This window comes from Cylas formicarius, unplaced genomic scaffold (genome assembly GCF_029955315.1).
Source record: "Cylas formicarius isolate icCylForm1 unplaced genomic scaffold, icCylForm1.1 PGA_scaffold_2__14_contigs__length_35257938, whole genome shotgun sequence".
In the NCBI taxonomy this organism is placed as follows: domain Eukaryota; kingdom Metazoa; phylum Arthropoda; class Insecta; order Coleoptera; family Brentidae; genus Cylas; species Cylas formicarius.
The window spans coordinates 35,181,733-35,208,318 of NW_026844319.1; the positions used below are offsets into that span (position 1 = coordinate 35,181,733).

Genomic DNA, 26,586 nt, shown 5'->3' on the forward strand with positions numbered 1-26,586 from the left:
TCGATGAAAAAATTTGTTATCGGTAAATTTTCCTCGGCGGATGCCTAATTTGAGATGAGACCAATTAAGAAAAAAATGCTCTAAACCAAAGAACAAACATTTAAATTAAAATTAAAAGATGGGAATCCCACAATTGTAATGATGTCGGGTAGTCCAATTTTCCATTCGAGAGCAGCTTATTTTAAGCTGTGTTCGAAGTACGCAGACAAGTTAGTAAAGAGGCATGTTAAGGTGGCGGACATCCTGTACATTCAAACAAAAGAAGGAAACGTTTACGAAAGATCGACAGAAACGTTTCCGGCAATTGTTTTTAAAAATACGCGACAAAGTTCTCAACTCAACTCCTTTATTTAACAATCTTTTGTTTTGAAAAAAAAACTTTTTATGTATTTAAAGCCTAGAATCACAAAAAAATACAACAAAAAAAACAACATCGACAACAAAACAAAAGTTGTGTATTTCGACAGCTTATTATTGTGGAGACATCGTTTGAAATTGGTTTATCTGGACGCTGTTTTGTTTACTTTTGATTTCCGATGACCGTTATCTTAGAATTTGCGTGGTCAATTTAAGATAATAACTCGTAATTACGAGTGACTCGAACAAACAAGTTGATTTTGTCCGCTCGGTGAAGACGTCAACTATTAGAGCACGCTTTTTGGAAGCCACATTCTCACAAAATGTAAGTACATCTTGAAATTTCTGGTTCATTGTTAGTTTAAGTTTCTCTGATATTCAAAAATCAATTAAACCTATATCCATGTCGGGCTTGTAATTTATATCACTCGACCTTTCACCTAAATGTTACACCGTTTCTATATTTACGTAAAACAGGATCAGCGTCTTGAAACTCGGGCTTCTGCTCGTCATACAAGGTGCCCTTACTTCCGAACACCATCCTCTCTCGGACGAATTCATACACGACATCAATAACAAGGCTACGACCTGGAAGGCGGGGCGTAATTTTGCACCGGACGTGTCCATGTCTTACATTAGGCGTCTTATGGGCGTTCTGCCCAATCACAAAAACTTCCTACCACCCATACACACCCATACGGGTCTCGAAAGCGTCGACATTCCTCAAAGTTTCGACTCACGACAACAGTGGCCAGACTGTCCCACCATCAGGGAAATCCGAGACCAGGGTTCTTGCGGCTCTTGCTGGGCGTTTGGGGCCGTCGAGGTTATGTCGGACCGGGTATGCATCCATTCCCAGGGGGCGGTACACTTTCGGTTCTCCGCCGACGATTTGGTCTCGTGCTGTTATAGCTGCGGCATGGGATGTATGGGCGGATACCCAGGGAGCGCATTCGGGTACTGGGTTAGGAAAGGAATCGTCTCGGGAGGGCCGTACGGATCTCGACAAGTATGACAGAACAGACCCCCACACTCCGATTCTACTTAAGCTGCCGTTGTTAAAAGGGTTGCAGGCCTTATGAGATCCCTCCGTGCGAGCACCACGTCAACGGCACCAGGCAGCCCTGCGACGCGGACGAGAACAAAACGCCCAGATGTGTGAAGAGCTGCGAGGCCGATTACACTGTGCCCTACGAAAAGGACAGGCACTACGGAAGCAAATCGTATGCGATATCGAGTCGTATAGAACAAATCGAGGCGGAGATTTCGAAAAATGGTCCCGTCGAAGCGGCCTTCGAGGTTTACGAAGACTTATTGAACTACAAGAGCGGTATTTATTTATTGCGTCTAAATTGCAAAGAATCGGTGACGATAATCAACATCCTCTGATTTCGGCACAAAAACTTCCCGCGTAAACAATTAATATTTATAAATGCTGATCCTGTTTGGCGATAGAATGAACTTTGCATACGAATGACATTGTGTTATGTCACTGCTCTATGTTAAAGCTCTGTGACAACTGCGCTAAGGACAATCGTAACGTTTTATGCACACACTTAACATAATAATTCATTTTTTTAATTTTTCACAAAAATATCGTAGATCTAACGCCATCAAAACCGGCTTTGAAATGTCGGAAATACCAACAAGAACATAACAGAGAACTGGGTTACAGAATATAATTAGATCTCAAATTGAAATTTAGACGAATTGCAATAAAACGCGTCAAAGGTACGTTATGAATAAGACGGCACATGAATACCAGTTATCAACTTTCTACATGAATCTTGATTTTGACAATACAAATTTGTCCCCGAAACTATAAAAATTGTTGCTCTTTCCCTTATTTCAGGAGTGTATCAGCACGTAAGTGGCAAGGCGCTCGGTGGCCACGCGGTTAGGATCCTGGGGTGGGGCGTGGAGAATAACGTGCCCTATTGGATAATTGCTAACTCTTGGAACACGGACTGGGGCGACAACGGCACCTTTAAGATGCTCCGTGGTGAGGATCATCTCGGCATCGAGAGCGCAATCGTTGCCGGATTACCAAAATAAAAAGCGCCTTCATTTTTATAATTCTAATTGACTATTTTTTTAACGCTTTCGCTTTGAAATAAACTATAGAAGCATAGGACTTTTTTAATGATAAGCCTATATTAGATATATTGATGCCCTGTCTATGCTGAAAATGCAGGAATTTTTGAAACTACGATAAACAAATATTTAGACTCAAACAATAGGAGAGACTCAAGAACTCAAACCAACTTTAGTGAAGAAGTTTATCAACTTGTTTCTTGCATTTTCACAAAATAATACGATTACATTCAATGAGTGCTGGTGACTACGATCATCATCAGTGTATAAATGGATACTTTAGAGGAGGTAAAGAAATCCAATTGTATGCAATGAAAAAACGCCAACTTGGCAACACGTCCTGCTTTTATGATAATGATTCGCGGGAGTGAATTCAGTATTGTTAAAATGATAAAAGCAAAATTATAAGAGAACAAAAATTAAATAGTTTTACACTATTCAAATTTTTCCGTGCTAAAAATTACATTTTTTCATCCTCTTAAAATCTTTCTGTATAAGACGAGGTTTACCAAAAATAACATTCAGCTTTCTTCCTCTTTGGCTTGCTTAATACGTTTTGATGGCAGATTTATAGATACATCATGGCAATAATTAATTGATACTATGAGGCTAAGGGCTTACGAAAATAAACAAAACAAACACAACCATGTTTTTTTAACACTTTAATATTTGTATAGTCCGTTATTTTTGATATAAATACATAACAATACTCACCCTACAGCGGTACCAGTAATTGCGTATAAAGTGTTAATTTTAAAAAATGGTAAAAAATAACGTTATAATTTACATAAATGCTACAAATTACGTTTAGTCCGATAAATGTTACACATAAACGAATAAGCGAGACCGGTAATTCTGTAAAAAGGCACTTCCGTACGCGCGTTAGTTACACATCATATTCGTGCGAAGGCCCACCTCCCACCCCTTCGTCCCGAAAAAAAAAAAACAGAAATAAATTAACGGCCGACCTGCCGGTGGCGGGCGGAGCCGTTCGCCGATCGCTATTTACAATAAAATATACAGGAAGACGAAGAAAAAAATGGTGTACGCGCGTATTACATGGCCGTATTGCACGTCGGCGCGAAGGAGATGCCGCGCGGCGTCTCCTTCGGCGACCGTTACTCGGGGGTAATACTCCTAAAAACCTTTATATAAAAATAAACGATTCTTTTTATGTAATTGACCGTTAGTACTATTAAAGCTCTCGATACTACTCTCTGGCGTTGACCTCGCCCGTCGCCTCGCAGAACTCCTCCTGAAAAGGGAGAAAACAAACCCTCAATTATTTATAAGATAACGGATACTTATACGACGAGCGAGCTTCTGTAAGACGCCTAATATCTACTAAAATACTTTAAGTTTTATATCTATAAAACCTTTGGCGCTAAAAACCTCATTATAAAACTGCGGTTTTAGAAAAGCTTATTCCTTAAGAAGACTTATAAATCCTAAAGCACAAAATAAATATTCTATAAGTACTGTAAAAGGTCTCCCACGCGACCGTCAAAGATGTTGCTATTTCTCAACATTCTTTTGTTTGCACAATTTTAATTTAAAAGCCCGTATTTTAGTTTAATTCTAAACTTTATCTGGAATAATAAAACACTAAGGGCCATATAACAAACAGAACAAATAAATAAAAAATCACTGAAAAGTGAGGTTACGATCGCATAATCGACAGTTGACATTTGCTCACTGGTATGTAGTTTTGATTAGTTTTCAATTGGTTTTGACGTTACTTGTTACTAGTGGTAATGAACACGTTTTTGGTAACGTATAGAACCACAAATCTTCCATAATTACCTTAGGTTTTATTGTAAGAACTGGATTGAGTAAAAATAAAAAATTGCCCAAATAAAATTTGGGCAATTTTCAGAGTTTTTGAGTTTCTATACTTATTAAGACATATTCAAAATAATGTGAAATTCAGAGTAAAAGCAACATATGAGGACAAAGACACGCAATAAAATATATATAAAATAAATTATCGTTATAAAAATAACGACAATCTCTTGGGAACAAATAAAATACGGGATGGAAATTTTGGTAACTGTTATCTTCAAGTGCTTATGGGATTTACAAGAGTAAGGAAAAGTAACCGTCACTATTCTATATAAAACGACAAATGTTAGCTGCGCTCCCTCATTCACTCCGACTTACGTCCGAATGACAATCGTCCGCGCCCTCTATCGCCGCCTTCTCGCTTAACTCCTGCCGCAGCCTGTCCCGTTCTTCCTCCACCTGCTTGAAATCGCTCTTGGGAAGAGGAGGAAGAAAAGCAACCAGATTAGCACAAGTCGCGTTCCGCTATCCCACCCTTACCAGTAGGTTCGTAAGCTGCGAGCTAAGGGACGACGCCACGTCGCGGACGAAGCTCGCCGGTATGGTGGGCACCGCCGACTCCGCCTTGTCCGATCGCCTCGCCATCACTTCCGCTTCGGTAACGTTCAGCGCGTCGTTTACCGCTTTCTGGAGGATGTCCACTTGGAATATGGAGGCGAGGAGGCGGTCGGTGATATCGCCGCCGCCCGTAGAGCCGGGTGCGTCGGTAGACGCGAGGTCGGCGATGTGCTGGAAGTGCTCGCGAGGTATAAACAGCAGGTCGGCCACCAGGTCCTCCTTGTCGGCTAGGGCCCGCCTTACGATTTCATCCTTTTGTCGAATTTGCTCTAGAAAAGCAAACGGGCGCGCGCGCGCAGACGCGACGATTACAAACATAGCTAGGTGGGCGGGGCGATACGGTTACATTATCTACGGAGTACGGGGAGGTGGGGGACGTTAGGTTACGCATGCAGTGTGATTCGAGACCCTACCTAGAGGCGTTAGCATAGGCTCGGCTGTGCAAACAGGCGGCACCGACACCCTGACCTGCGACGGCTGTATCAGAGGCCAGTCCTCAACATTGACCTTTGTCGCCGACTGTACATTACCACCGGTCACCGGGTCTAGAAGAACCACCATTAAACAGGGACGGGTTAGTATCGTAGACGCGGCAGTCGGGGCGCCCGATTATATATTTTTTTAATTTTGTTTGAGTGAATGTTAAGAAACGGTCGCGTCGTTGACAGGCGCCCCTTACGACACCCCTGAAAACTACCACCCAAACTATCGTGCCGGTTAAACAGTGCAATAAATACGCCTTTGGACAACACCATAGTTTTATGAGTGATTATACATAGTATACTGCTGTAAGAACCTATGTTCCGCCAATGTGTTAAAACATATTTTATTTAACAACAAAACAATAACATAACCTTCCAAATTTTTATTACGGCGTAAATTCCAGCTTAAAAAAGGAAAAATAAGAGATACTATTATATAGACGTCATGTAGTTCCGTCACGTAACAATTTTTTTCTGAATCAGGTTAATCTTAAGTTTAGATAGTTGTTATATTTTTTTGCAGTAAATTACATTTTATTTTTCGATAATGACCATTATTAATAATATTATGTGCGTGTTAGCTGCCGAATGAGATTAGTTAATGAGTTAAAGATGAAATCCAGTCGATCCAACCGACTGAAATTATCGCTTCTGTTTAACCCCCACCAAAGTTTGTGCATCCCCACTGTGCTGCTCCATCTAATAACCAAACTAACCGACAGGACGAGGAATTTTGAACTACCCAAATCCGCTACATATAATCATGAAGCTGACGTACATATAACAGTACCAATTTTAACGGGAAATTGCAATTTTATCTTTTTCGAAATACCAAAATGCCAAAATACATTAAAAATAAAGTTAGACTACCGTTTTTAATACGGAAAAACGTCCATAAGACATTAATAATAATGCCGAGCTTACATAGGCTGTGTTGGTTATTTACATCCGGTTAATTTTGTTGTTTCGGTCATTCGATGATCACATTTGGAGGTTCAATATACAAATTTGTTTGTTAGTTTGTAAGCCCCTCCCTTTAGGCGGGAGGCTTTAGTTTTTTTACGCTTTTCGACAAATTCAAAATACGTTAATATAAATTTTTCACCTATTTCCCAAATTGATTTTCTTTTAATACTTATTCATTTTGTTCTGGAAAAATATGATTAATATTTACTAAATAGATAATTTTATACAGCTATAGTATTATCTTTTTATAAACTTTTCGCGTTTTTAATGACAAATGTGTGATAATTAGGGAGTAATACGCGCGACAAAATGTTTGCCGGAGGCGCGACTCACTTTCCCCTCAAAAGCATTAACCTTACTTTACTTTCCACTTTTCAAATTTTAAAATTTTGCAATCCTACACGAAACCAAATAAAAAATCGAAATAGGTCTTTAACTCGTTGGTTATTTTCAAGTTTGCACTAATCTTTTAACACACAAAACCATATGACAAAATAACTGAAGCTAAAAAGGCTCATCAAAATTGTCAAATTGATCATAGGCTATCTTTATTTCAATCCGATTTCGCAGATTTGAAGTCGTGACAAAAAATCGCGACAGATATAAATAACGAACGCAGCTACAGAATAATAACGCAATACTAAACCAAAGCGTTACACCGACTAACCCGCAAAAATCGGGCGACGCCCAATTCTTCCCCTCCCTCTCTTCCACCAGAGTCCACTCACCCGGGGTCTCGCCGTCGTTCTTCCTCTTCTGCGCGACTTCGGGTGCGGCCGCATCATCCTTCCTCGCCTCTCCTTCCGAGGGAGACAGCTCCTGCGTTGGTTCCTTGCCGACCGCCTCCTTCGGCTCCGCCTCTTCCGTGGGCGGCGGTATGTCGAGCAGCATGTCCAGGTCGTCTGCGGACACACCCGGATCGGACGGCGCGTGCCCGATGCGGCTAATTTTGCCTTCGCGTCTGTTGTAAGCCTCGGTCGCCTCTGAGAACCGCTTGTACCACCTGCGAAACATAACAGACATTTATAAGAGACTAAGAAACCTTTTTTTTTATAGTTTTTATGGTTTTCTAAGAAAACCAGTGGCGGCAGTTTTGTTAGACGTCCAATAAATTTCCAAACACTAAGTTTAACAATATTGCATCCAAAATATTCCCCCTACTTTATTTAAAAAAAACCTTATTTGTTGGTCATTTCAGTTCTTTTTAAAAACACTATCATACAATTTCAGGTGAGATCGTACATTTTTTCAACGGTCTTCTTAGCGCTATGTGGTCTGCCATTGTCAGGGTGCAGAATAACACCTTTTCCGTTTACCAAAACTAGATATTGTTTGGTTAGAGATTGGTGGACATGATCCAAATGTTGACAATAAAGTTCAGCATCGACTTTTTGTCCAAGTTCCAGGATTTCAAAGTGTACATTTTTGAAAAATGATCTTTTCCTTAGACCCTTGCAAACGCATTTTTTTTTTAAATACATGTTCCGCATTTTTATTACAAATAAATGGAAAGGAAAAGTTTCGTACGGCATAAAAAAATTTAAAGCGCTATAGAGGCTTGATATACTCTGCAAACAATCGAAAAGTTCTCAGGTTTTATAAAAATGGGTAATCGAAACGTAACCGTTTGCGATTATAAAACAAAAAATATTAATCGGACGCTCCGCCCACACTCACGTTTCGCGCTTCGTCTCGTCCTCGGTCACCAGGTCGTACATCTGGCTGTTATTGGTCGACGTGTTGACGAGGAAGAGGGCGTTCTTGCACACCGCGTTGTTCCGCACGAGCAGCGTGTTCATCTTAATGATCGGGGACAACGGTAACGGTTGGGCGGGCGATCCCGATTGGAAAAACTTCAGCAGGAACTTGTCGTTTTCGCGGTGCAGCACGACAACCATCTCCTCGAGGAGGAGGATGTGGACGGGCACCGGCGCCTTGTTCGGCCTCCTCAATTGCATGCTGCCCTCTAGGATCAGCTGGTAGCGGGTCAGATCGATGTTCCGGAATTCGTTAACGATGCCGTGGTCGCTGGTGCGGAAACTCGACGTGTCCAGGTGCTTCTGGATCTCTTCGAGACGGTGCCGGTTGTGCGCCGCCTTCGCCGCTTCATTGACATGGTTCAAGATCTCCTTGGAGAAATTGTGTGCCTGCTGGAGCTTGGCGAGCTCGTCGCCGTACTCGCCGCCCGCGTCGCGGCACGTCTCGACGCTCTTTATGAGCCGTTCGAGGAGCAGCGGATAGCGGACGAGGCGCTGCATCTCCGCGGGCACGATGCCCTGGAGCTGGAGCCTCCGGCACTGGCGTTTTTTCTCGCTCTCCGCGAGGAGGCCGTCGAATTTCGAGTCGCGCTCGCGCCGCTTCTTGATAAACTCGAGCGCGAGCTGCTGGCGCTCGCAAAAAGTCGCCGCGGCCTTCTGGAGCAGCTCGCCCTGCGGCCCGCCGAACGTGTCGACCAGCATGTCGCCGATCTGCCGGACGAGCGGGTCCTGCTTGCGTATGCGGCGCATCTCCTTTTCCACTTCGCTGTGGATGTCAAGCAACTCCTTGATGTTCGGAAATATCAGGCCGAGCTCGTCCGGTTTCAGCACCTGCGTCTCCTGCAACTTCTTGTAGAAGAGACGGTAGAGCACCTTGAGGATTTGCACGTGCGAGAATTCCGTGTGGAAGAGTTCTGCGGGCAGAGCGCGCACGCGTGTGGGACAGAAGAACTACTACTGGCGCGCAAGAGTTACCGTTGATTACGTCCTGTCGCTTTTTCTCGCTCGGGTCGAGACGGCTCAGTTCTTCCTCGCTGACAAGGTCCTGCCAGTTCAGCGGGTCCGCCTCCGCCTCGATGTCGCTGTCCGAATCGGTAGGGTGAACGGTCGCCTGCTGCTGATGATGCTGCTGCTGCACGACGTCGATACTGTTCGACGGGCTATCGGACAGTTTGCCGCTGAAAAGTTGGAAGGAAAATAAGCGAGGGCGCGGGACGGAGACTAGCGCGCTTACTTGCACGATATGTTGGAATTGGATGAACTGCCGGACCCGGTGTTTGGCTGCCAGCCTTGCTGATGCCGGTCCAGGTCCAAACTACCGCTGCGAAACAAAAAAAAAAGATACCATTACGAAGGAAAACGGGACAAGTAGGGCAAGCCTAAGCGCAGCAGCCCAAACGTTGACTTTCCTTTTTCCATAATTATATAAATTACATGTAATTTAACGTTAAGGAATAATAGTCAATAAAAATATGTGTTATATCAGGAAATATTTTTCGATCAATTACGTTATTAAAAAATGTTGGTTTAAAGTTTAAGCGACAGGTTTTGGACAAAAAAAGTGTGTCGATATGGTGCAATCGGCCCTCTGTTTTTTACAATAAATATGTCAAATATAGATACAATGTTGGCAGTAGGCAGCGAAAAATATGCAATTTATCTCTTACAAGGAGGGAAAGATAATGTAATGTAGCCAAAACAAAAACTACATTATTTAATAGAAGATAAGGTGAAATATTTACATACACTTTTAGTGAAACAGGAAATGAATGTTAGTAAAGAAAGTGAACAAAACAAAGTGAAGGGTTTAAAGAGAGAAAATTTTCGGATGGATTGCAACAAAGAATGCTAAACTTGCTTAATTCGAGGAAAAGAAGAGAGACCTAGACAGACTTATCCGTGGATAGCAAATTGATTGAAAGGGACAACGCCGTGGATAAGCAAGAAAATGTAGCCAAAATCGAAGAACGATATGTCAGAAACAAACTAATCACGGAAAGTATGACGGAAAGAAAGTTGACTGAGAAATTTAAGTGTCTAAACGAAGAGAAAGATAATTCGTTAGAAGAGATAAAAAGGTGTGCTCAGGGAAAACAAAACAACCCACTAGTATGTCTTTACAGCTCATAATTATCAGAGCATTTATCGTTTAGTATAGTACAGGTCGACCGTATGTATAGTGCAATTGCAAGTTTATACTACGCCAATTCGTTCTCAAACTACGTTTCTGGTTGCAATTTTTCTTATTGTCTATTCTAAAACTATTTTTTTGGCTTTCCCAAATGCACTTCTATCAAGAAGGTTGGTATTATGGCCTTCAACGTGAACCACAGGCTACTGCTCCGTAATCCATGACATGGACATTCAGGACACACACACTCACACACACGATAGGATGGTGCGCAGTGGGCGGAGCTTCTGCGGTGCCAACTGACGTCACCCGTTGAGTAGAATAATAAATGCGAAATGTAAACAGAGATGTCAGCTGTGAACATCATTTTCATTAATCGCTTTTATATCGAATTAGGCCAGTAGAGTTAATATTTAGTATTTCGTGGTACGTTGGTTTTAGTCGGCGTGTTGCGTATTAGTGAAAGGAGAAACTCAGTGGGATACCCTTGGAGACCTCTGCATACGGCACATCAGAGGTTTTTCACAAAAATATCTACTTTATCTACTAATGCAATTGTTTGTCTTTTTTATATTGCAAATATACATCCTCCTGTGTTATTTTGAAATGTATTTTATATTGTTATTATACATTCTTCTCTGTGTATTTGCTCATTTGATTATTATATTTTTGTTGTTTGTATCTAGTAAGTTAAGTTATTTATATAATTTTTTGTGATTAACCATAATAACATTAGTCTAGCTACGATTTTATAATTTTAACATTTAATGTGTTGATAATGCTAAACACAATGAATTATGTATTTAAGCAAATAAAGCATTTATTATTACTACTGTTATTATTATTATTATTGTTAATAATTATTTATTTATTCACGATGAAACTCATTTTACAGAGTTGAAGTCATCATCATATTATAAAACAATTATCAATTAACACCTATCTCTACCTATCTAAATAGATTAGAAATTAACGAACGCTCTTGAAACAATAATAAATATATTTTTCAAAGATTTTCCATCCGTCATATTCATACAATATTCAAAATCGAATGGCGCTATTTTTCGTATAAACGCCTGGGTACTACTCAACGAGTGACGCCAAACTCGTTCCCGGGAGCATCTTGCCCCGATGGACAATATATAGTCGTTTTTTTGTAAACATTGCATGCGCATTTGGACCGAGTTACCGATCAATCGCGGGCTTTTTATCGAAATCATAGGCAACCAGACCTGCAAGAATTGATCGTGGGATTCTCGGACCGCGTCGGCGGCAAACGAGACTCGCCGATCCGCGACGAACGGGACCAATACGTCACCGGACTACCGATTTCGTAAACAAACAACAGAAACAAACTGCGTAGAGACATATAAATAAAAGGTCTACGACATGTACACGTTTTTATTTACAACGGGTATAATACAACCTGTCTAATCTAAACAAAGCCAATATATACAGTCGCGAGGCGGCACAGCGCACCAACCTTTTAAAAATTACCACTTTTTGCGTCATCGCGATCGGTTCCGTCGCCACCAGAGGGTCGAATATATTAAAGCGGCATGCCGCTCAAACGAAATCGGAGAAATTAGTCACCCGGAAATTATATCGGTGCGTGTGGGACGCGCAGCAATTCCTCCCGATAACACGCGACCCCCGAAACGGATAAATAAAACTCTGCACACCGATCCATACGCCGCTAGAGATGCGCCCGCATGCGCCCGATTTTTCGCGCCGCCAGGGCCGCACCCAGACAAATTTTCACGGCGTGGTGCAAGACTTTGATAATTTACAAAATTCAAAAAATCATCTGCTTAAATATCGAAATTTTAATAACTATTTATGAATAGCCTGTACTTCTACGAAATAATTACAAACATATGGCAATATCCGTTCAACTCTAATTATTTAAATTATGTGAATAACCTGAAAAGATGGGTTTATTTACTCAGTGATTGTGTCATAAGTCCCATGGTTGTGTTAGTTATTCAGATTATAAAGAATTTATCGTGGTATTGACCACCTTAATAAAGGCATAATAATAATTTAATATTAAGCAATATTAGCAAATTTATTTAATTAAAAAATATGTATTATATTCTTTTCTATAAACTTCGCACCCATCCGAAACAGCATATTTTGAGTACTAAACACACCTGCTTTCAATATATACTAAATTTACCTGCGTTTACGAATACGAATATATATCAAAAACTGAAAAAAAAAGAAGATTACTGAGATATTAGTTATTGACACGAATGATGTAAGCAAAAGGCATTGGATTTCAATATCTGTAAGGACAATTTTTCCAACTTTGTTAAAAGTCACTTTAACATAAGTATTAATCGCAACCAATTAATCAACCAAATCCTAGTAACTGGCATCCATCTTGTTATTAAAAAATCAATCATCAATTTGAATAAAACATTGTAGAACCGCACAAATGATAAAATAATTGTCCCCTTAGATAAGCAAAATCTTACACTGCGCGTGTGAAAATTATAATATCTACTAATCGCCACCTTCGAGGCGCGTAACATCATAATTGCTCCGCACGCACGTGGCTCACACGTTTTATTAATTGCCGGCACATGTTTCGCAGACCGTGTGGCAGATGGCGCATTAACACGATAAACCGGACGCCGGCGGCCAGAGGCGACTCGATTGATCAACTAAAATCTGGCCATCACACCCCGAGCATGTGGCCGGCCATTTTAAAAATTGGACAACTCTGTAATTTTTTGGGTAATTTAAGAAAACCCACGTAAAGTTCTTTATAGCTTGAATAAAATTTATTTCTTTTAAAACGTTAGAAAGAAAAAAAAAATTCAGTATATCAATTTGTATGCGCTTTTCAAAGTTTCTGAAGAAGTTAGATTATTATAAAGTTTATTTTACACAAACATTTACAGACATTATTGTTTAATCGCCAAATAATAATGTGTAAAGTCAAATACTGGTAAATAAGGGAAGCATAGGGAATCCACGATATTCTGCCAATAATACAAATGAACAAAAAAAAGACAATCTGCACTTTCGTAAAATTTGTCTTATTTTTCAACCACGCAGTTGCCATTCCAATTCAGAACGAGTTCACTATGACTCTTCCGGAACAATGTTACTAGAATTTTTGAAAGGCAGAAATTACGGGTCCCATGTTGATTACTTGTTATGACGAAAAAATAAAATTTTTATTACAGTGGTAATGGTTAGTTTATCATAAAATAGAATCCCGTCAAATAATTTCAACATGCAAAAAAAACCTCGACATGATGGTCATAGTTGCTCCGGGGGTGACGACCAAACTCTCGTACTCCGGCCCGGCCAAATCTAACGGGACGGAACGCGATTAATTTGTCAAAGGGTTCCGGCCTGGACCGTGTTGCGGCCCGGCCCCGCGTCAATGAAAAGATTTATTTATGGCGGCACGTGATCGCGGATTCCTGGAAATCGCACGGGAAAGCGCAATCGGAGCTGCCAGGGCCGGATCGACCAAACGGATTGCGTGATATAAAATGTTTCCCCCATTGTTAAACGCCAAGACTGCACCCAATAAATAAACACTCAAAAGGTGCAAAATCAATTTTGTTTAACAGTATTAATTTAATTTTAAACGAATTATTTAATATCAATTTTTAGGTAGATTAAGGGCCAATAAGAAGTTTTAGTTATCAACAAAAATAAGAGCTTTATGTAACCTACTAACAAGTTGGCAATTACTTCGCGCCAAAAATCCTAATATAATTATCGGATTTTTTTATTCAAATGTTTATAATATTAACGCGTTAAGTATTTCGAAAAATAAAAATGAGAATTTTCTAAATCACGAAAATCTTCGCGAAATATTTCGATCACACTCATCGTACATCACTCACCTAGTATTGTGCGACGGGTCGCTGATGTTCCGCCGCTGTTTCCTCTGTAAAAGAAAAACAGTTACGGTTACGTCGCTGACAATAAGAAGACATTGTATGCGCACGCACAAATTCAATCTACCGAATGTAACCTATAAAAATAGGTAGTGTTTGTCGATTTTTATAGACTTTAGACGCTAGAAAAATAACGATGAAGAAAATTATTTGTTCTATTCCTTAGGTCTTTAATAAATCGCGAATAAAGTGGCGTTTATTAAACTTGTTGCATAATACACTACTATACGCCCATATTGGAAACGTCGAGTGTAACAATACAAATGAACAAACAAATCATTTGTTGGAGTTGCATATATACCTCAATTCCTAAGAATATTTCCCATATACAAATTTCGATAAATTAAAAAGCCGATGTGTGCCTCAATGTTATTAAAAAGAACGTGTTTAAAATAGTTAATTGATTTATTTTTAGAAAGCGTTCAGAACTCAGTTGCATAGAACAATATGTGGAGATCAGATGAAATGATATAAAAGTGAGGCAACATTTACAATAGAAAATTACCTAACTTACTGATATAATACTGAAATCGTTTATATATTATTATTAAATGATCATCAAACAATATTTACTTCAAATATTTGTAAAACATAAAACTGGTAACATTCCAATCTCTTCAAAATCCTAAAAAATGTCATACTTACAATTTTTTAAGCCTTTACTTTTCTAACGTTAAAAAAATTATTGATCAGGAACTAGCAGTATATATTTTTCTAGTTCAAAATGGAGGTAAAATACCAACGTATTTACCTAAATATGCAAATTTAACCAATACTTCTTCTCTTTTTTAATTTTTGCGACAACCTATCTAGTCAATGTTGTCATGCAATTTTCCTCATCACATGCAAATACTTTAATTATACCAATGATATTTATGTTAGCGGTATCTTTTATATGGCCGCCAAAAATCACGTAAGCTGAGTCAGGACGGACGAGCGGCACGCCGTTCCAGCTACGCAAGAACGAACAGCAGTACGACATAGACCGAAGAGCCGAAAGGCAATGTTGTAATAGGTGGTCAAATAGAACAGCGCTTTGGTTTTTGGGGAGTTTTATTCCGTATAGGGTTGAAACCCTTACGCCATCTCTCAAGTTAACATTTATACATTTATATAATAACCCGGCGAGTTATTTGCTTATAAAACAAAATTAGGTCACGTAAAATGCAACTACTCAAAAATATAAACTTTCTCACATCAGAAATTTATATTACTGCGACCGAAACCGAAAAATTTACAACTTTTAAAATTGGTTATTAATTAACACCAGCGCATGAAATTATTCGTACTTATTTCGCATACCCAAGATTGTCAACTGTGAACTGGCCTCACAAAGTACCCGCCGTTAACGAATGATTTAATGAATAATGATTTTAAAAACCGCAACATGCCGAAATAATAAAAAAACTTTCAAATTGAACTTTCTAATTACATTAGTATTATTTATATTCATTATAGTGTTGTGAAAAAGTAAAGAATACTCATTAATATCCTTCTCCCTCTTCCCATTCCCAATCAAGTCTACTGGTTATAACACGGCAGCGCCTCCAGCGGAAATTCTTAACAGCCCAATGATAGGAGGATTTCTGACCGATTTTGGCAACATAGCAATTTGTAGAATTTTTCGACCCCCATTGAGGGAACCAAAACACAAGTTTCCACTTGAACGCCATTTTTGATATGAAAACGCTAAATTGAAAGGACATAAACAAAACCGTTATGTTGTTTTTTACGGTTAGTCGGTTGAACCATTTGATGCGCATGTGCTAGCGCTGGTGGCGAGCACAATGTCACTTACCTTCTCCGATTGTTCCTTGACGCTCTCGGAACGATTGATGTTGCTCGCGAGTTTCTTCCTGCCTCCGCCACCGCCTCCGCCGCCACCTCCCGCCGGAAGACTGACGGAACTGCAATGAAAAAAAAAAAGAGAGAATGTGAGCGGACCGTCGCGTCGTACGGGGAAGGGCCAAAATTACTTTGCGGACGACGACATAACAAATAATTATTATTATGGCCGCTTCGTCGCAGATCTTGCGTATTTCGTCGCGAATTCGAACGGCAGTGGTGGACGTTCCGCGGGCGGCCGGGACCGCGCCGCATCTCTAAAAATAGGCCGTCGCGGACCAGGATGTGCCGAAGGAATTATTTCGCGTGTACCGAGTGTTGTTGTTATTGTCGTTGTACCGGGCGGAAACGGCCGAAAAAAAAAAGAAGCGTAATCCGGCGCAGACCTTGAACGCAGCCGATATGACGTCACGTGTTGCGTGAAAAGAAAAAGTTCGTTTACATGATCGGTTCAATAAATATGGTGGCAAATGTTTGTCGTTATAAAGATAAATAGTAAAGATGTAAAATTTATTGACCGAAGAGACGAACAACGGTAAGACAGTACTCGCAAACATTACTATGGTCTGTGCATAGATATAAGAAAGTGACTAATTGCTTTTGAATGGGATTATCCAAGGGTGGTCATTAACATATAATGCAACAAGATTATTACCTAAAGTTTTAATTGCTACATTTTTAAATGCCTTAGGTCGGACAGCCTTTCCAATCACGAGAAAACCTCATTTTTGTCCGGCCATATTAGCACAAAATAAACCTTTTCACCACTACATTTTTTGAATTTCAAAGAAAGTGTTTTGTTAGGTAAGACTCGAAAGAAAAAAACACCGGGAGAAAAAAACTAAATTGTTTGAGACAGGCGGTTTGACGCGGGCCAGGGGTCAACAATTCTCCTTTACAAACTCGAAATTTTCCGACGCTTGGTATACACGTTGGCCCAAAACACTTCACTTCTGGGACTTCTCGTGCCTAACGGGTCTGTTTTCCTCCTACAGCCTGGTCTTTCATTATTTACGGGGCCGTAAAGTACGGCGGCTACGACGGAAGAAAAACAAACTCTCCAAAAGCGGCCCATTAAAACTTAAATTAGATCCGGCGCGCAAAAATTTTCCCAACCTTCGGGGTATTATCGGGACACCGAGAGGAGAATATGTTTTATGATCAGCGAGTACGTACGAGGGATGTGTCTAAAGTTCTAATTATCGACGATATTACAATGTAGTCCTTCAACATATTTTATAAAGTAATTTTCTTAAGCCGTCCTGAAAGAATTTTTTCTGTCTCCTCAAACTCCCTATGTATGTCATGTTTTACATAAGTTAAACTTTAAAATCCAACTCCCCGTAAGGGTTTTTGATATCCGCCAAATAAGGTGGATGCAATTCCCATCGAAAATCGTTTAAAACATGTTTTATTTTTCTTGCAGTGTGTGGTCTTGCATTATCCTGTTGCAACAACGTCGTGTTTAGTTGTACTTTTTCACCAGATAATCCGTAAAAATAATACCTTTGCCATCCCAGAATACAGTAGGCATTACCTTTCCAGACAGATGGAACTGCAGGCGTCTTAAGTAGAGGACCATCTTCAGGTGTGTGCCATTCTTTGCATTGACTTTCTACAGTTGGTACTATTCGTTACCAAAATTGCTACTGGAAGTTAGACCATATCAGAAGTATTGAATTTCTGTTCTGGTTCCAGCCACCTTGACACCCTAAGTCTAAACCCAAACAATCATGCAAGATGTCACGAACTTGAATAGCTATCCCTTAGCGCGCAGTACTTTGACGAATCGTCATTCACCTGTCAGCAATGTTTTTCGCACTTTCTGTCCACAGAAAGAAAATTATTACTTTTTGAGATGCTGTTGCGTCTTTCTTGGTAACAAAAACAGTCCTACGAAAAGGCGTCCATATCAGTCGAACATCTAATGAGATCAAGTTACGTAGTCAACTCGCTTTACATTAAGAGAGATTATAATTTTAATTACCCTATACTCACCACATAATCTCAACAAAAAAAGCTTTGGGAGGTATCGTATAAAAATATGTGTACCAAACCGTGAACAACCTTTACTATTTTTTATTTTTACTTTACTTTTTTTAAGATAAACCTACTTACACAGAAAGTACCAAAGATATTATGAATGGTTATTTATAACATTTAAGAAGCATTAGAAAGTTGTCGGATTCGTTCAATGCGTTGAGTGGGAGCTGATATTTCACAATTCAATGCTCGCAGTACTCGGCTACTATATCAAAAACTCTGACCAATTGAGTCTTTATTTACATAAAGTTTGCAGTCAACTGCTATACACGAAGAAACAATCGGGCGTCCCCTGGGCAACGACTTAGTCGGCTAATCCTTCTAACACCAGTTCACCATAGAATGAGAAGAAACGGAGAAAAAACCAATCGGCCTTCTTCAAGGCCAGCACTTGTGACAACCTCACTGAATATTGAGGGACTATCTATAAATAAAGAATTTTTAATAGCGGACATGTGCAAGCAGCGAAACTGTGATATTTTAGCCCTACAAGAAACCCATAGAGGTCCTACTAGTCATAGACCAAAGATAGCCGGAATGGAGCTAGTTCTTGAAAGGCCCCACAGTCAATATGGAAGCGCGATTTTTGCAAGGCCTGACCTTGTCATTCGCTCTACTGCCTGCACCTGCAACAATGATGTGGAGATTTTAACCATAGAGCTTGAATTATGTACAGTCACTTCAGTGTACAACCAAACACAACCTTTGAGTTTGTCAAGCCTGGAAACTTCGAAAATCAGAAGGCCAAGTTAGTCATAGGAGATTTCAACTGTCACAGTGTCACATGGGGATATCGAACAACAGATGTCGATGGTGAAGCCCTCGAGCTATGGGCAGAGCAGAATGATCTGAGGCTAATTCATGATCCCAAACTTCCACCCTCCTTCAACAGTGCTAGATGGAGACAGGGCTACAACCCAGACAACCTCTTTGTAACTGAGGCAATAGCACAACAAGCTGTCAAATATGTCGAAAATCCTCTTCCCAGAACACAGCATAGAGCAATAACTTGCAGTATAGAGGCTGTTATAAAAGCAGAAACTGTCCCATTTAAACGAAGGTTTAACTTCAAAAAAGCAAAATGGGACATGTTTGCTCAAGATGTGGACAGAGAGATCACAAAGTTAGAACCAATACCTAGATCTTATGGAGCTTTTGTGAATATTGTAAAGCAAATATCCAGGAAACACATTCCAAGAGGGTGTCAAGTAAACTATATTGCTGGCCTCGATCATGACTCTCTAGCTGCCCTCAATAGCTATGAAAAACTATTCGATGAGGACCCCTTCTCAGATGAGACTGTAAGCACTGGCGAACAGCTACTGTCTCTCATAGCAGAATCTAGAAAGGAAAGATGGTGCAACCTCCTTGAACAGTTGGATATGAAGAGAAACAGTCGTCGAGCCTGGAAGCTGCTAAAGAATCTAAGCAATGATCCAACAACAAAGAAATCAAGCATGGGTGATGTCACAGCCAATCAGATTGCCCACCAGCTCCTCCTAAATGGCAAAACTGCAGGGAAAAACAGGAGAATAGAGATTGAACGAGAGCTGGAGAGTGAAAACCACTCCTTAGATACGCCATTCACATCGCAAGAGCTACAAGGGGCTATCAAACAGATGAAGGAGCATAAGGCAGCAGGTGTTGATGACCTAAGAACTGAGCAAATCAAACAGTTTGGACCAAAGACAAGAACATGGCTGCTCAATCTTATCAATAACTGTGTCGACACTATGCAAATTCCCAAAGAGTGGAGGAGAGCACGAGTGATAGCACTCCTGAAACCTGGGAAAGAGCCAAACAACTGCAAAAACTATAGGCCTGTCTCTCTACTATGTCATCTTTTCAAGTGCATGGAGAGGATGATATTCAACAGGATCTCTGAGAAAATCGATCAGTCCTTGATCGCGGAGCAGGCTGGCTTTAGACCTGGCAGATCATGCTGTGGGCAAATCCTCAACCTGACACAGCACATAGAGGATGGGTATGAGAGGGGCCAGGTGACAGGAGTTGCATTCATTGATTTAAGTGCAGCTTATGATACCATCAATCATAGAAAATTGATGCACAAAATATATAATCTCACTAAAGATTACAGGCTCACAAAGTTTATCGAATGCACTCTCCAGAATAGAAGATTCTATGTAACGTTGCAGGGGAAAAATAGCAGATGGAGACAACAGAAGAACGGCTTGGCACAGGGAAGCGTTCTTGCACCCTTATTATATAACATTTACACGAATGATCAGCCAAATAGTTCCAAGGTGAGACGTTTCATATATGCTGAGGACACAGCGGTGGCTGTACAGGGGAAAACCTTTGGGAAGGTGGAGGAAGAGCTTAACCAGTACCTTGGAAACCTTGGTTTGTATTATGAACAGAATAACCTTAAACCCAATCCATCTAAGACTCAGGTGTGCGCTTTCCATCTTCGAAATAAAGAAGCCAACAGGAATTTGAAAATAAATTGGATGCAACAAGAACTTGAGCACTGTGACTGGCCTAAGTACCTTGGTGTCAAACTGGACCGAACGCTGTCATACAGAGCACACTGCCAGGATACGAAGATGAAGGTGGCTGCTAGAAACAACATTATACGCAAATTGACAAGTACAAGATGGGGGGCTAAACCTGGTGTCCTGCGAACCTCAGCTGCTGCACTCTGCCTCTCCACAGCAGAATACGCTGCCCCAGTTTGGGCAAATTCTGTACATTCCAGGCATGTTGACACTGCAGTTAATGAGACTGGGAGAATAATTTCAGGCTGCCTCAAACCTACGCCTGCTGAAAAGATTTTCCCAATTATAGGAATAGCGCCGCCACCCATCCGAAGAACTGTGGCGGCAGAAATAGAACGGAAAAAGCAAATCAGTGACCCAAGGCATCCTCTGTTCCACCAACAGCCAGTATCAGCAAGGCTCAAGTCAAGGAGGAGTTTTATCCATTCAACAGTACCTCTCACTACCACACCTGAACAACGAAGGTTAAATCTATGGCAGGAGAAAGTGCAAAATCCGCTCTTAGATCTGAAAGAAAGTATAAGCTGTGGCGACGAACTCCCCTTCGCAACCTGGAAGTCTTTAAATCGGCTACGCACAGGAGTCACAAGATGCAAAACAAACCTGCTGCGCTGGGGATACATTCAGGACAATGCTACCTGTGACTGCGGCTTGGAACAGAACTACAATCATCTGTTGCAGTGCGGGTTGCTTGGCACAAATTGCTCTCATGACGACCTCCTCAAATGCAACGACAAGGCCCTTCAGGTGGCCAAATTTTGGGAGCGAAATATTTAGAATAATACTTTATTCATAATGGTGATCCTGGACACGGAAAAGAAAAGAAAGATAGAACTGTAGGTTAACCTGCAGATTTTGTATTATTATACATCCTTATCCCTAAGAAATTAGAAAATAACTGTCGTTTTTTTGGTATTTACGGCTTGACAAAGATACAGTTTTTCCTTTTTTACCGAAAATTGTCGATTCGAATCTTTAAAATTGTAAATTCTTTTCATCTATTGATTATAGAACAATTCCAGGAACTTTGGAAACGTTCCTTGTATAATATATATATACATATATATATATATATATATATATATATATATATATATATATATATATATATATATATATATATATATATATATATATATATATACATATATTCTAAATTTGAACGAAGTGCGTCGACGACTCACCTCGATTTCCTGCTCACGGTGGCGTACGCCGAAAATAAATCCGAAAGGGAGCGTCGATCCATAGCTTCGCGAAAAAACGAAAAAGAAAACCTTTACATAATTCGACGCTCCGCAAAACTGCGTCCGCAACGGGAATCACGGTGTCGTGGAAGAACCATCGAAAAGCCGACCTAATCTAATCTATTCCGATTATCGCGCATCGAAAGATTAACGTCGAATGCCGAGGCGTGTATATGGGCGAAAACAACGCTTTGTTACTTTGTCGTTGCCGCTATTTTTTTTTTTTTTTCAAAACAAAACGCAATTTGGCATATTCATATATACGCCAAAACACTCGGAGCGGTACATCTACTGTCTTTATTTGACTATACCACACAAGCGATGGAACTCCAAAGGAACCAACCTAAATAGGGGGCGAGGCAGTGGAGTTTTTCCCCAAGAATACGTGGTGGACTCCAGTTTGTTACTGCACTCATTTACCAACTATTAACTAATTAACCAAAACTAAAAGAACTTCGAACATTCACTGTCTTTATTTGACTTTACCAGACAAACGATGCAACTCCAAAGGAACCAACCTAAATGAGAAGCGAGACAGTGGAATTTTTCCAGAAAAATACGTGGTGGACTCCAGTTTGTTACTTCACTCAATCAACAGATTTAAAAACCTACTCGAGCTTCCATTTTTAATATTACCTGTAGGTCAAAATAATCCATTTTGTCTTGGAAAACATGAAAGTCCACGCGAATGATATTTTTTCAAAGTTTGAAAGTAATGTCAAAAATTTCCTTATTGAAAAATGTAATTATAATGTCTGCGACTTTTCCTCGTGAAAGGAATTGGGGATCTAGTAACTCTACTTTGTGATGTATTATATAATAAATCTTTATAACTGAAATAAATTTACTTATGTTTCGGGCAAATAGATCACTATTAGTTATCAAGTGTAAACGAAACCAAATTCAGACTACATCTTTCGGCTTTAAATTGAATAATATTAAAGCAGATCAACCAAATGTTAACCAATTTGAAAACGGACTTAACAGCTCACGAAGAGCCACTTTCATTGTTTGCGATTTCGTTTGTAAAAGGTATGTCCGAACAGATCCGACGAGTAACCAAAAGGTATAACATCAGGTCTCGATGGACTTTATGAAGTACCTTACCAAAAACAGGCTCGAATCATCTATCTTCTTCTAAATTTAGGATTCGAAGAACACAAAAAACATGCATCGCAAGGCCTTTACAAAATGGTGAATGAAATTGTCTGCTAACTTTAACGTACCATTAAAATAATGTAGCAACTAGGGACGTAAGAGAGCTTGGGTTTTCCAAGTGAGTTTTGCCTTAATTTATTTCCACGAAATTGATGAATTAGAAATAGAAAATGTATAGAAAAACTTTTTCGCGTATTACGCAATACAGCTTAAGAGTACCGAACCACTCATTGATAAACGAATATACTCTATACGCTAAGCTGTATCCACCAATAGCCCTATATAGTAAATCTCTAAAAAAGAAAGTAATAAATAAATCAATACGTTTTATACGTTACGCTGCTAAAGCCCTACCTCGTAAATCCTTGGTAAAAGTCGTAAAAATGATTATATATATATATATATATATATATATATATATATATATATATATATATATATATATATATATATATATATATATATATATATATATATATATATATATATATATATATATATATATATATATATATATATATATATATATATATATATATATATATATATATATATATATATATATATATATATATATATATATATATATATATATGATGACACTATATTCCGGGATATCATCCGTTCGCTCGTTGAACTCCGACTGGAATCCTGCATCCGACTGGAATCCTGCAAATCCTGCATCCGACTGGAATCCTGCAGACGTTTCGCCAAAATCTCACTTGGCATCTTCAATGCTCGCGCTTCGAAGACACTTCGAGTGTTCGAAGGATTCCAGTCGGAGTTCAACGAGCGAACGGATGATATCCCGGAGTATAGTGTCATCACATTTTTCCATCCGTGAATCAATACGTGAGAATATATATATATATATATATATATATATATATATATATATATATATATATATATATATATATATATATATATATATATATATATATATATATATATATATATATATATCAATAAATTCTATACCTAAAAACTGCATCCACCGCCAAAGGTCTTGTAAATCTCTAATAAATGTCGGAAAAATGAAAATAATAAATAAATGAATAAATTATATACGTCACACTGTAAAAGCCTTACCTAGTAAATCCTTTGTAAAGGCCGTGAAAATGAAAACAAAAAATAAATTAATAAGCTCTTTGCGTTAAGCTGCACACGCCGACAAAAGCTAGTGTTGGGGCTGGTCAACTGATTACTTCTCAATTGAATAGACAATTCAATGAACATGTTTTAAATACCACCTTGCAATTGTATAATATTTATTTTATATAACACATTATTGTGAGTTTGTAATGTCCAATTTCCCTACCGAAAACCCCAATACGATACTTATATAATCGGGAAATCAATAAAAATATCCACACCATTGATACAAAAAAATTGTAAATAGGCAGAAAAAAATTTCGTGGCTTGCTGTTCAGAATAACTAAAATAAATTGTGGCAATTAACCTATGGGGTGGGCATATTGATAGATAGTATCAAAGATATGGGGCTATATTTTTGGTCTGCGCTTTTAGACTGCGGTCCCATATGTTACTGCCTGCCGAATGGCTTCACGCGAAATAATAAATTCGGGGACGACGCATGGGGTGCTTACCTTTCGGGCGACTGATGACGACTGTCTGCGGACGTCTCCTCCTGCTGATGGTGGTTCTGCGATACGTCGTGGTCGGCCTCGCGCAAGCTATCATCGCCGAAACCATCGGACTTGCGATCCGATTTGGAGTCGCCTGAAACACAAACGAGAACCACATAAGAAAATAGGCCATTTATAAATTTCCCGCGCTTAAAATAAAAAGTCAAGTTTTTGCAAAAGAACAGGTTTTTCCCTACAATTATAAAGTTGCGTGCATAGAAATCGGCCCATTGTGAACTTTTGACTTCGAGTTCATTTTTTTAGGAACTACTGATCAAATAAAAAAAATGCTGCTTGAAAGACAATTTTAATATGCTTTTTATAATTTCCATAGTAAAATAAGTGCACGAGTCAAATTAACTCTTTTTTATTACTTAAAGCAAATAGGGTTATTGACAATTAGCAACTCAACACTTTGTTTTAATAATGGACATGAAACCCTCTTGCCCTAACATCATCTTTTATTCGACATATAGTACCACGTGATCTGATAAAATATCATTGATGTATCTAGCGCTTTGACCACGGTCGCCCCTACGGATGAAAACAGGGTCGGTTCGTGCGTCCATAGAAATGGCACCCCATATCATGAACGAACCACCTTCATAAGGGCTCCGCTCCTGGTCTTTGGTACACTTTTTTTTCGTCAGTCAGTGCATCAAGCGCACACAATTGAACGCTATTTAGATGGTTAAAAACGAATAATATTAAAATTCCAGTTGCAAAGGCTATAAGTCTATAACAAGTTTGTAACTATCTTTATTTAACTGTAGCTACACATATAAAACATCAGCACTCTTTACAAATTTAAACTCATACTGAAGCATGCTAAATTCTTCTAAATATTATGTTGGGTAAGATATAAATTAATGAAATATACAGTGGGCGACTTCTATGGCGACTATGGATATGAACTGTACAGGTGTTAGGATTGATTGGTCCAAGTGGCACTCCTGGAGTGAGTATTTCTTTTTTTGGAGCCCCCTTGCTTTTATAACAATGTAGTGTGATTGCATTTAACTTGGACGGTTGTAGCTTCACCTGGTTTGATTCTTTCCTGAAACCTGTATCGACACAGAATGGAGGGAAAGAAAACAAATTCATTTTCGATGTTTCATTTTCTTTTTCAATATTTATAATCATGTGAAAAGCATTTATAGGACAGAGAGAACTTATTTTTGTAAAAAATATAGTCATATATTGTCGGACACCCTTACCTGCTCTGTTCACGTGCAGCCAGCTCGGCACTTTGGTCAAGTTGCTCGCGGACCCCGCCCACCTATTGACCGACTGCAGGCTACCGAACGCGATATAATCGAACTCGTCTTTACACACGGAAGAGGCGGCCGAATAGACCGCGGCCGCCTGTTCCATAATCTTGGCCCGCCGCGTCCTCAACAGGTTCAAATTAATCGAACTGCTCGACTTGGTCTTGACAAGGGCGGCGGGTGGCTTATCTGCCTCCTCGACTGATTTCTTCGACCCGAAAGGCCTGCTGATCCGTTCGAGGTTAGTCGTTTGCCGTACTAACGAGAACGGCGTCAAATATTTGGACGACATGGTCGCCTCTTCTTCCGGGATCCGCCCGTTCAAGTCCATCGAGGACTTTTTCGACTTGCGTTTCGCGTATTTATCGAGCTCGATTTTGGCCGCGTCGTCGCTCTTGCTTTTATAAATGCGCGACTTCACCCGCTTTATGTACGAGTCGGAGGCGTTAGACGCCGGTTTCTTGGGCTGTACCGTTTCTTCGCCCTTTTTGTAACTATAACGGGTGTCGCGGCCTTTGGTCGATGCCTCCAGGTCGACGGATTTCTCCGAGGACGGTCTAAAGAGGTCGCTGAATCGCTTTCGAGATTGGTCGACTACGAAAAATCCGCTCAGGGCGCGCGTCAGCGGCATCGGGGCGCCGTCTCCCGCCTTGTCAATCTCGTCGATAACGTAACTGTCGCTGTAACGTTTAAGCGCGGCGTCAGCGCCCCCGTCGCGTTTGTCACCCCGCAATACCACCGCCTCCT

The 26,586-nt window shown here is 39.9% G+C and overlaps 2 protein-coding genes across 3 annotated transcripts in view; one reads left to right on the forward strand and one right to left on the reverse strand.

The window, feature by feature from the left end:
- Positions 1 to 387: 387 nt before the first annotated feature.
- Positions 388 to 2,486, forward strand: LOC132698331 (cathepsin B). The gene is made up of 4 exons (XM_060664330.1): positions 388 to 682; positions 835 to 1,366; positions 1,423 to 1,687; positions 2,210 to 2,486. Coding segments are annotated over exons 1-4 (1,002 nt in total). The 5' UTR covers positions 388 to 680; the 3' UTR covers positions 2,413 to 2,486.
- A 627-nt stretch (positions 2,487 to 3,113) lies between these two features.
- The window catches only part of LOC132698328 (rho guanine nucleotide exchange factor 11), a 33,241-nt gene continuing 9,768 nt past the window's right edge, over positions 3,114 to 26,586 (reverse strand). Inside the window, exons 11-21 of one of the 2 annotated variants that reach the window (XM_060664326.1) lie at positions 24,533 to 24,665; positions 15,912 to 16,020; positions 14,060 to 14,103; positions 9,291 to 9,377; positions 9,032 to 9,234; positions 7,977 to 8,970; positions 7,028 to 7,302; positions 5,265 to 5,396; positions 4,774 to 5,120; positions 4,612 to 4,707; positions 3,114 to 3,706 (exon numbers count right to left, since the gene is read on the reverse strand). In XM_060664326.1, the coding sequence (XP_060520309.1) occupies positions 3,662 to 3,706; positions 4,612 to 4,707; positions 4,774 to 5,120; positions 5,265 to 5,396; positions 7,028 to 7,302; positions 7,977 to 8,970; positions 9,032 to 9,234; positions 9,291 to 9,377; positions 14,060 to 14,103; positions 15,912 to 16,020; positions 24,533 to 24,665 (2,465 nt within the window). In that variant the 3' untranslated portion in view covers positions 3,114 to 3,661. The remainder of the gene's footprint in view (positions 3,707 to 4,611; positions 4,708 to 4,773; positions 5,121 to 5,264; positions 5,397 to 7,027; positions 7,303 to 7,976; positions 8,971 to 9,031; positions 9,235 to 9,290; positions 9,378 to 14,059; positions 14,104 to 15,911; positions 16,021 to 24,532; positions 24,666 to 26,586) is intronic. The other variant, XM_060664327.1, reaches the window with a different exon arrangement.